This window comes from Astatotilapia calliptera, chromosome 12 (assembly GCF_964374335.1).
Source record: "Astatotilapia calliptera chromosome 12, fAstCal68.1, whole genome shotgun sequence".
NCBI lineage: Eukaryota > Metazoa > Chordata > Actinopteri > Cichliformes > Cichlidae > Astatotilapia > Astatotilapia calliptera.
In genome coordinates this window covers 8,333,815-8,345,544 of record NC_137433.1, presented here as the reverse complement: position 1 = coordinate 8,345,544, position 11,730 = coordinate 8,333,815, and the positions used below count along the sequence as shown (strand labels likewise).

The following is an 11,730-nucleotide window of genomic DNA, read 5'->3' as shown; positions in this document are numbered from 1 at the left end:
ACACTGAAGTTTCCTATGCAATAATGAACATCAGTCTGCTTTGAGGAGAGTACGACATGCAGGTCCTCTTCTGGCCAATAACCGGAGAGAAATCTGGTCCTTTTAGTGTAATCTTGATGTGCGGCGCTCAAACCCAGAGAGGAGTAATAATGGGTCTGGTTGCTGTGTAGAATAAGACATGCTTTGTACTTTTCTTTTTTTGAGGGGGGTCAGGGGTTAAGGGCAGCAAGAACTTCCTAGCTGCCATCAAGTGAACACGTCGTAACCAGCACAAGACAGCCAGAAATACAAACTATCATTGCACATAAAGAGTTAATCCTTCACTTTAACCGTGTCATTTACAAACCATAATACAGGAAAACGTTTCCTCTGGAAGTGAACAAAATACTTTACAAAAAACAACCACCTTTAGGGCTTCAAATTGTATAAATAAGACAAAGTCTTAAAGACATAAGTCTTCACATAGAAATTTTTACTTTAAAAATTGTTATTAGATAAGATAGAATTTAATATTTTTTCCCATCATATTTTTTTAAATACATATGCAATTTATCTTTTGACTGATGTACATATAGGCATACTGTATGTAGAACCTCAAGTGTCCAAAATGTCTCGGGAAGAATCTCGCAAGACCCAGACGAGGCTACAGTATTTGTACTTTCCCTTATCAAACACATGAAGAACAACAGTTCAAAAAACAAACTTAACATGACTAAAAACTCATCTTCATCTACTGGTACCAACTTCAATTTATAAAATCCTGTTTTTTGTTTTGTTTTGGTTTTTTTAATCGTTTCGACATGTATAGCCTCAGTGGACAGAATACATTTCGACTGTAAAATGTCTTCATTCAGTAATTTCTTGCTATAACACAATATATCTAATAGGTTTTATCTTTAATAAATAAAAGAGTCAAATGTTTGTCTTTTCTTGAGCAGCTGTGTAGTGCTTTCCCAGCACTGCGGCTCCTTTTGTTTTTATCCACTGATGTGTCTGCTTCCATTCACTGCCCGGCTGTGGGCGAGCAGATGATGGACATGCAGCTTCAGCAGAGGAGACAGATGAAGACAGCGAGAGAGAGACAGCGAGAGAGAGCAGTTGGGGGCTATGACTCAGGTGGTGTGGGTTGTGTAAAGATGGCAGGGTAGTGTTTCAGTTGCCTATCCATCAGTGCCGTTCTTGTTGGGGGTGTTGGTGTTGATTGTGGTTCCATCTGGCTGCTGGCCATCTTTGCGCGGAGGCATCCTCTCGTTTATCCTGTCTAGGCCACGCGCCTCCTCAAAGTTGCGAATTTTCCTCGAGGGAGAGAAGCCTTGAATTGCTAAAAATCAGAAAAGAGACCAAAGAGAAAATTAAAAGAAGGTAGAAACAGCTTAGTAATAGCAGTGCGTCACAGCAAGTATTCACTGTAAACCGCCATTTTTAGCTTTCTCTTTTTTTATTTTCTTTGCCACCCTCAATCAAAATGCATTCCTTGTGGGATTTCATTTGGTGAGCAATAAACACAGTATTTGCTAATCACAGAACGGATGATCTGTAAATACAACACATGCACAACTAAATAATGACTCCTAACGTTCAAGCACCAGTGGGACAAACTACACCAATTAAACACCTCACACGTTATAGACTTACGTTAATGTCCCGAAACGGCCAAGGAAACCAGAAAGAAAACAAGTGCAAATAGAAAAGCAAACTTGTAAGAGACAGTTCATATATTTCACTCATTTTATCAAAGTAAACAGACAGTGAAAACTCAGTGGTTAACACTTTATATGGGAATTATATATTAAAAAAACAAACCAAACAAAAAACACCCTCAAGGCCACTCTTGCACAACCAGATGTCTGTGATTTAAAAAAAAAAAAAGTTCCTTGAATATAATAATTGAATTTATCAACTTTGAGTTTTGCCATTTCCAACCAGCGGTACTTGGACCTGCATCGGTCACACGGTTGTATAAAAAGATTCCAATTTGAAAACATTTTTGATTTGATATAATGAATATGGTACAAAGACATATTAGTCCTTGTGACAATGTCCAAAATAATCTTATCCCAGTGATAAAAGTTAACACTCAACATGATGTGATAAAATACATTTGTGCACCGATGTAGTTAGCTAACTGTTGATAAAACAGCTCAGAAGAACATACATCACCTAATTAGCTAAAAGTAATTGATGCATAATTAAAAAAATTAGCAAAAAATACAGGTTACATAGGGCGGTAATTATCTGAAATGAATGGTTATGTGTTAGTAAAGTTGGTAATAGTTACATAAGTGAAATGATTAGGCGAACGCAAACACCATGTAGTTAAATTAATTGTCTAAAATTAAAACAGTCAATATGTAAAATATTTAACATATTAATTAATTAAATATAGATTAATTTATATTTTAATTTAGTCAAAAAGCAGCTTAAAATACAGGAAATGTGGTTGAAATTAATAGATAAGTAATCTTAGACTGATAAAAATTGTAAAATGATATTGTTTCTATTATGGCTGTGAATAAATATCAAATAATAAGCTAAAAGCAAAGGACAAGTAGCTGACATATTTACAGAAGTAAATAACAGTTACACAAAATAATTAATTATAATATTTCCCTAAAAGTACAGGATGCATTCCTGAAATATTTATCTAAAAGGTGTGAATGAACAGATACTAAAATTTGTAGACTGATGGTAAATGTAACTCTGAGTGGTAACAGTCTAACGTACGCTTTCATGGCCTAAAAGGTTTACTTAAAAAAAAATCAATTGAAATGAATACATTTGAAACATAACTGAGCTATCTGAGCTCATCTGTTTGATAAACAAGACATAAAAGGTTGATGACTATTTGTAAGTAACGCTCCTGCTTTACCTCATCTACAAAGTTAACTGTTAATGTCTTCTGCAATAGAATATTTTATGGATTTGATGAGATAACTGAGACCTGTTGATCCGCCAACCATCACTGTCGACCAGAAGAGACGAGCGGTGTAGCAACAGCCAAACGGAGCAACAGGATTAGATTCTGAAAATATCCCAGACAGGGATGTCCCCGGTCTTATCTTAACCAGGTCTTAGCAGGCTTTTCTCTGTGTGGGGAGCCACACTTGGCAAGAAAAGCTTATGTGACCACAGCCAGGGACTTCTTATCAACAAAGGACAAATCATGTCCTAAACCTGATCGACAAAACAAAATACATAACCTCTTTATAACAGTCTTTATTTTTCAGACATACAGAGACGAGCCTGATTTAGCTAATGCTGACCTGAATCCTCCAAAGCTTTAAACTATACAGTGGTAGTTGACACTTTTTGAATCTCATTTTAGCAACATAGTCTAAGTCTTAATTAGTGCCGGTGCAAATTTGCTTTTTGCCTGTATTAAAATGTTTTAGAAAAAAGATTTCTGTATTTACAAAGAGAACACAGCAATTACAAAAAGGCGATTACTTATGTTCACTTCTTTCTCATTCAAGCATTTTGTTTCAATTCATGTTCTGTTGCTGTTTCCACCTCATTCTGTCTGTCAAAGAAAACACTAGTGCTGATTTTCACAATGACAGAACCAGTGTTATCAACAGATTCTGATGATGCAAGAGCAACCAGCAATAACGGGATTCACTATAACAGAATAATCAATAGAAATAAACAGAAAGGGGGAAAAATACATATTTGAGGAGTGGGTCTGTGTTAAAGGGTGAACAACACACACAAAACACAGACAGGGGGATTTGAGCCAAACAGCCAATGCATACCTTTTGCTTTAGCTGCCTCAACGGTAGCTATGTTAATGGGAGTTGAGGAAGGAGGGGGGAAAAGGAAGTCATCAAAGTAGCCAGAGACAGCAAATACAACAGTGTTTAAAAAAATAAACTAAAAAATAAATCTGAACACCCCTGTGGGATAATCTGAAGAAACAGATGGCAGAATATAGGCCAACACCCACGGCTCATTCAAAGGGAGGCAAAAATTCATAGCAACTGTGAAGCGTCACCAAAACACTTAGGCGATTGGGTGGAAAGGTTAGAGTGAAGAAGTCTGCTGGAGTTTTAAGCCAGTGTTGGTGTTAAAGGGTCACGAGGACTTAGGTGTGGAGAGCCAGGGGGGATTTGGTTAAACACTAAGAGTCTAAGATGGGGGCGAGATGCACAACCATGACCAGGCAGTCCAGCTCAACACACATGCAGTCAGATGTTCCCTTTAGAAACACACTCATTTACACATGTACAATCAGCTTCATGCCAAAGTGAACTAAAATAATTTTTACAGCTTTTGGAAACACGACGAATATTTCTCCTTTAAATTTGATGCAAACTGGATTTAATTAGTGCAGCAATGATGTTATGTGTTCATAAAATGCACAGGTATATTATCATCAAGATTGAAACAAACAAGAATCGGAGAATCAAGGAGGACTGGATAAAAATACACACAGCCCCCTGCTCCCCTTGTTTGAACTAGCCTAGCTGATCTGAAAGCTGTGATTGGGGGAACAGACATGGACAATGACATTCTCAGAAAGGTCACAACATGTGGTTTTCCCTTTTGATTGCTCTGCAACTTCTGTGAGCCTCCAGCATGGCAGAGCATGGCTCCCAGCACGTCCTGTGGCAGGTGAGGCCTGGTGCTGACCTTTAGATCAAAGGGTCAGCAGCCACTTCCAGGTGACAGGCTGACCTCCTCGACCAGCCGGCCCACGGCTCAGCCCCAAAGCTTTCTGCCGCATGGAGGCAGGGGGCAGTCAAAGTCCTGACACTGCTTCCTGTGGCGGGAATACCACCATTGATCTCGAACCCTTCAAAGAGACTATAACCGAATGGTGAAGCTGCTGTATCAGATATTCACAGACAAAGCTGAAAACAATCCTCGGATGCTTCTTTTTAACATACTGAAGTTGTTCTAGAAAAAGTCTCCCACATGGCAGCAGGTTCATCCCATCTCAAATCATCGTTGGCCGATTAAATTTTACTGAATTATAAAACACATCCAGGACAGAAGGTCTCAAAAATCAAAAATCTGTAATTTAACAAATTTATTTTCTCAGTTATAATTAGAAGACCATCTAGAAGCTATCTACTGATATTTGTAATGATACAACTTGTCGTACTTGCTCACTCCTGCATGAAAGTTTCTGTGACTGAAAACTTCACATTAAACATTATTGTACATTAAACATGGTCATTTTTGCATTATTGTGAAATACAATTCTATGGTATTCAGAAATTGTCAAACATTTTCATTTGCAATGTGTAAGTTTTTGGGGGGTTAGTGTCTGCTCAAATATGGGACTTTCAAAGACTTCAATTTTCTTTTAAGTCCTATTTTAACTCAGACATGTTGTGATTTATCGTCCCTAAATTAAAGACTCTCACTCATTTTTATGGCAGGGAAAGCTCAGAAAACTGTTCGCACTTTTAATATTTCAAAAACTATTAAAGATAATGTTCAAAAATGGCCTCAGATTTTAAAGTGTTTAAAAAAACGCGAGTGACAGGTCGATGGACCATTTTCAAAATATATCCAAATATATCCAAACGTTGGAGTGTGACATTTTTATGGATATTGGAGAAAATGTTCTTAAAATTTTTTGATTTGAGATGGAATGGCCTGGCAGTTTTAAAATGTCACTGGGTACTTCTTTGGGTATTTATATTAGGACATGTTGTGACATATGTTTGCATGTATAGGGCTGTATCATAATGTATCTGAACACTTGTCTCTTCAGCGTCACTGAGATGCACAGATATGTCCGTATTTTCCACACTCTTTTGCAACCCAAACAGAAGGAAATTACCAGGTTTATTCTTCAGTAACAGGAAACCCCCAACACAGAAGCTGTGGCTTCTTTAGTTTAGTTGCAACAAAACCAAAGGAATTTATTTTTTGTGAATGTTAACTCTACAGCTAAGCCCATTAGAGATGACTCAATTTAAAAAAAAAAAACAATAATTAGAGCAAACATATTGAAATATGTCAGTTTTTATGACTTCACACTCAAAATGTTGCATCAGAGTTTGAAGCCAATATAACAGAGGAGCAAAGACCTGAAAGTCATCCAACTAATCAGGTGAAATGAAAGCAACATTGCTACAGAATAAACATAATCAACTGCAGGGAAAAAATGGCAATAAATTAATTTAGTTGCAAAAATTATTACACATACCCACAGACATCAGGGTATCAGAGGGCGGAGTCAGGAGTCCTGACAGTAATACTTCAACCACCATTCTTCTGACTTGCTTCACATGTCAGCAAGTGTATAATGTATATATTAGCATGGATAAGCAGGCTAGGATAACTGGATAACTGCCACAAGAAAATAAGGCCAATCTTTAAACTTAAATCTTAGCAAGAAAAGCTAAGTGTGTAATAAAAGCAAAAACAGGGGGAAAATCAGGTGTGCTTAAATAAACAGACTCTGTGACACAGAGTGAAGAAATGAGCCTGTCTAATTAGAGCTAAGTGGTAAATGGACACAGTGGAAAGGTTACACAGTATAAGAAACACTTACCGCTCTGTAAGGTCTGCTTTCCCCCAGACAACACTCCCACTGGAAGAGTTCCAGTTGGGGTCAGGCCTTTGAGTGTTAACACACTCTCACTTTCCTCCCTAGTCCAAAAACAACACACAGGAGCATGAAGAGCACACACAGTTTAGGTCTCAACAAGCGCAGCGACCCACACCTTGTGGTTTAGAGGCGGTTTTCAAACCACGAGGTCATGAGGTCACTGGATGTTTCACCTGCTCCGTCTCATCCAGTCTTTGTTTGGTTCGATGGACTATCTGCACTAATTGTCTCCAGCCAACCTGCTAGCATGTGCCCTGCTTCTGTAATTGGGTCACTGACAACTTGTGTCAATTTTAGCAGCTGAACCAATATTTTTAAGACTCGGTTCTTAGTGTACAGATTTGTGTTAGCACACTTTTATGTTAACATGTTGCCTTTAATGGGTCCTCTGCTTTTTATTCTATAGAAACTTTGAGACACTTCAAAGGCAAACTTCACCTTTTCTTATCCTACAGAGACATCTGTGCCTTTAAAAAGTGTCATTAGCCTTCTTTTACCCCCCCCTCTCCCTTTCAGTATTCGACATACGGAGGCGTTTGACAAATAGGCTGCTTGTCCACTTGCAGCAGTGTGACGAGCTAGCAGCAGCGCCATTAATCTGGAATAATGTGTAATGTCATTACAGAGTCTAGGTGCATCGTGACTCATCTTGTGCCCGCTCATTAATCCCAGCAGGCCAACGCTGTGTTTTCAAACTCAGCTTCACCAATCCTGCTGCATACTGGCAATGTGGTGCCCTGCAAATTATTTCTGGTATTGTGATGACCCAGTGCACTGAGCTCATTGAAATCCCTTTAGCATATATACATGAACACAAGCATTTCCAACTGGGATTATATTTAAAAAAATAGAAGAAGAAGGGAAAAAAAAGAGAATGTCAAAGTCAAGGCAGACCTGAGAACTGCGAAGACTCGGGCCATTTTTCCCACAGCACGAATCTTGTTCCGAATAACCTCCTTGCGCATCGCTGAGGTGCCGCCTGGAGACAGTGCGTAGTATGAGTTAAGACAAAGCACACCGCACTTTCCATCCCGTGGGAGTGATATTCTTCGCCCTCTTTGGTCACGCGTTCGTTTCAGAGCAGAGTGCGTGTACTTCAGGGACCAGAACTCCCTATTCAGCATCAGCCATGTGTGACAGAGGCTGAATTATGATTAAGCGCTACACATAAATCACCTCCCAGCATTCCATGTCAGTTAAGTGAGTGCCGGGACTCATTATCACTTCATCCAATTTAAAAGCCAAATTAAAATATTCATTCACTGAAGAAGCAGAAATGAATCTGTATAAAGTCTACAACCTAAGCACATGTGCACAGGTGAGCAGGCCACCTATATTTATGGATTTTTAGACAAAAAACACGCCTTAAACTAGGTTTAGCTTTGATACATGTTATAAATGTGTTAACCTTCTCAGGTCTGACTCACCATAGATAATAATCCTAACTATGCCCTTACCCCATTATTTGTGAAAAATAATTTTTGATGTGTGTCAGTGAGAAAGATTATTTCCTTTGTTTCCTGATTGCCACAATTCTAGAGAACAATGTACTAAAAACAGAGTCTACAATGTGACTAGTAGCTCATCCAGCTCACGATCCATCACAATTCACAGGTTACTGTAATGTGTGAAGAACAGAAAGAAAGTGAGAAGTTGTCTTGTCATTGTTTGGATGTATTTGTCCAAACTAAGAAAAATTCAAACCCACTGAGTAGTTTGTGTCCAGGACACATTATCCTGGTTCATCACCAAGTAAAAGTGCTTGATTCTAGGAGCACTATGAGTATGTGGTCACCGGTAAATATGAGGACAATCCCAAAAGTAAGGTCTCCTATTGTTTTAGAAATACAAACAACCGTTTATTTTTTCACAATATTTACATCACGGGTGACGTGTGGACATGCAGTGTGGTGGCGAATGCTTACGTCTTTCCTCAGCATTCCTCTTCTCCGGTTCTGAAATGGCCTTCTGAGTTTTTCCTGTGATTCACAGTACCTGTCAGCATTTACTGTGGTCCCAACAGGCAGAAAGTCAACCAATAATACCCCCTTTTGGTCCCAAAACACAGTTGCGCACTGTGCATAAGCATTCTCCATGATACCGTGCATCCACACGTCACCGTCAAACTATCGCTCTCCTGCCAAACTTTGGTTGGAACTTCATCCCTCACCCGCCCTACAGTCTGGGCTACGCACCCAGTGACTACCACCTGCTCCCAAAGTTGAACGAACATTTGTCCTGAAGGCGAATCTGTAAATATTATGGAAAATTAACTGTTGTTTGTATTTCTAAAACAATAGCAGACCTGACCTTTGGGATTGCCCTCGTATAAAAAAGTCTGAAAAGACATCACATCGGCTTGTCGTAGCTTTGATCGTATTACTGACTGGTGACCAGGAGGTATTGTGTTAGGAAGAGAGGTGGACTGCCAAAGATTGCTAAATAAACAGTTTGCCTGCATGACAATGCTTTCATTTCAGCTTCTTCTCAATTTAGTGAGATTACCACTGTGGAAAAACACACTGGCAGTTCTCACTAATAACCTTCCCCAACTTAGTGGGTTTTTTTCTTGTTTTATTTTTGTACTGGTCCCAGTCCATTGGTTATATTTATGAGTAAAGAGTAAAGTATTCATCAGAAACATTTCGAGATGAACGTTGTCTTCAGTAATAATAGACATGCATTTTTTTTTTTTACCTACCTTCATAAAGGTCGTCTCCCTCTGACATGAGCTCATCGTCGGAGCAAATGTTGAGTACATTCACCAGCATCTCCGTCACTGTAAATGAATCATAGAAAGCTCAATACAAGAATCGTTGTCGGCCTCCAATCCACTTTTTCCAAACTCGGCACCAGACGTACCCTTCTCTCCAACAAAAGGCAGAGACCACGTAAAGACATCCATAAAGTTGGGCAACCAGTAAGGGTGCGGGGAGCAGTTGAACTGTCGGATGTTCATCACGTTGTTCTCGTATTTTAATACAGCAGCTAGGATAGAAAGAGAGGAGGAGATGGGAGGCGACATTGAAGGACTGACGACAGGTAAATGCAAGAAAAATACAATAATGAGAGAGGTATGAGAAAAAAGAAAAGACAGAGACCTTTGTTGTTGTAGACATCTAGGTAATTTGGAGCTGAAAAGATTGTGATTAATGAAGGGAAACCTGTGGTCTGGCTTTTTCTGTACATCCGATACCTATGCAGCCGCAAATAAGAGTGACCCATTAAACATGTTCCATATCATCAAATGCTGGAAATGTGTTTTCAAAATACCACTTACCCTGCATCCTGTGCTTCATGGGCTCTTATTACCGACAGCAAGTTATTATTTACCAAAAAGTCACAGACTGCTGAGTAACTGCAAAGAGAGAAAGAGACAGAGAAGGCGGACCAGTTAAAACCACTAACAGAGGGGTCAAAGCGTAGTTCAAATTTAAACCATTAGACGGAGCAGCGTGAGGCCTCTTAAGATCAGTTACTAATTGACTGTTGGCCTGAGGAGATGCCTTCACGTTTATTTTCAGCATGTTGTGCCCTCTGGCCTCTTGAGCTCAGAGTTTAAAGATGCACAGTATCCAGCGGTTGCTCTGGTGTATTTATGGGATTCAGCAGCACTGGCTGGCCTCTCCAAAAAGTTTAGACCAAGCAGAGGCTAGATGAGGACAGCTACTTTATTTTAGAGTACAACTAATCCATTAGCTCTGGAAATTATTGGGAATAAACAAAGCAACATCAAACCAGCCCCAATGGTTTCTGATATTGGCAATATGAACAGACTTTAGACACGCAGACTTAAATGTTTTGACCAGTATTAATATTCGACTAAGGCAAAATCATAGTCACAATTATTTGTTCCATTTACTCAGCAACTTCAGAACCACCAAAGGAGGGGATGTTGGAGGAACACTTGTGAGTGCTGCTAAAAGAAGACCAGGTGAGAGATCCTCAGTGATGCAGAGATAAATGAGAGCATGCTGCAAGCAGCTGTTAAATAATCATTCAGCAGGTTCATCAAAGGAAACCTTGTTTTACTTTCAAGTTCTTTTGATGGAAATCTTGATGACTAAAACCTCTCCTTCCACGGTCTTGGCTCTAGCTCAACTCATCAGTAAGTAAATCTGGGCTCTAAGGGACTTGCAACACAAGACAAAACAGAGTGTTTTATCACTATTACTTTGGTTTAACACTTGATAAACTGGTCAGTTCTTAGACTATTTCATCTAAACTAGGGATCAGCTAAACAAAATCACTTCACCTTAAGATATGCATGAAAGGAGGAAATGTCTATAGCACTGCCAATCAAAAGTTATCAACTCAAGGACTACACACTTTCACAAAACCTCCAGCAAATCACGTCTATATTCAGTATAAATGTGTTCTTATTTCCCGAAACTTTATCAAGGTATCTATGTTTTATTTATTTTCTTGCACAGCTCTGCATTTCAGAGTTAGCAGCAATCCCAAAGTTTGTGCTAACAATCTTTTAGCCAATCAGTTAAGATATTTAGTTTTTATTTTTGTGAAATACAAACATAAAAAAAAAAATCTAATTAGTGGTTTAGACAGCATTTTAACAAAAATGTAAAATTATGCTAGCACCTGTTATACTTTTACAATAATTGAGATGCTGCTTTATCAATCTAATGTTAGCTTTATGAGGCATCAGTCACACGGGCCTACAGGCCGCAACACACTGGCAACTTTGAGAAACCAAAACAAAGGTGAAATTGTCTGCAAACAGAATGCTGCTGCACCAAAAACATCATTGTGATTGCTTTGGTTGCTAGCAGATCTCTGCAGTCACCTGTAGTTTGCATTGCAAACCAGAGTAACAACCTTTAGTCTGAAGGTGAACATTCCTCATTTCTGGTTTGCCTCACACTTTTCATGTTTCACTACTGCTTAGTGAGCAGTGTGTAAGTGTTTGCAGACAAGTTGGCGCCTTCCATGCAAACGTTTGGCAAACACAGCAACCTGTTGACAACCAAAGCAGTCGGAAGGAGGGTTTTCCATACAGCTGGTCGTGACCAAAGTGGTTGCCAGATGGTCGCTGACTGGTCTCTAGTTCTTTGTGACTGAGGCCTTAGTTAGCTCAGATTTACACTGACTGCATCACAAGCAGGCATCACTGCTCTTTGCCTGTGTGTCGTCACCTTGTTTATACA

General features: G+C 39.2%; 1 protein-coding gene across 3 annotated transcripts in view; it reads right to left on the bottom strand.

Moving 5' to 3' along the window:
• Positions 1-457: 457 nt before the first annotated feature.
• ppp3cca (protein phosphatase 3, catalytic subunit, gamma isozyme, a) overlaps positions 458-11,730 on the bottom strand; it is a 32,637-nt gene continuing 21,364 nt past the window's right edge. Inside the window, exons 7-14 of one of the 3 annotated variants that reach the window (XM_026187063.2) lie at positions 9,846-9,923; positions 9,667-9,761; positions 9,428-9,553; positions 9,267-9,344; positions 7,460-7,544; positions 6,509-6,606; positions 3,753-3,779; positions 458-1,312 (exon numbers count right to left, since the gene is read on the bottom strand). In XM_026187063.2, the coding sequence (XP_026042848.1) occupies positions 1,161-1,312; positions 3,753-3,779; positions 6,509-6,606; positions 7,460-7,544; positions 9,267-9,344; positions 9,428-9,553; positions 9,667-9,761; positions 9,846-9,923 (739 nt within the window). In that variant the 3' untranslated portion in view covers positions 458-1,160. Of the gene's footprint in view, positions 1,322-3,752; positions 3,780-6,508; positions 6,607-7,459; positions 7,545-9,266; positions 9,345-9,427; positions 9,554-9,666; positions 9,762-9,845; positions 9,924-11,730 lie in introns of all 3 variants that reach the window. The other 2 variants (XM_026187064.2, XM_026187065.2) reach the window with 2 other exon arrangements.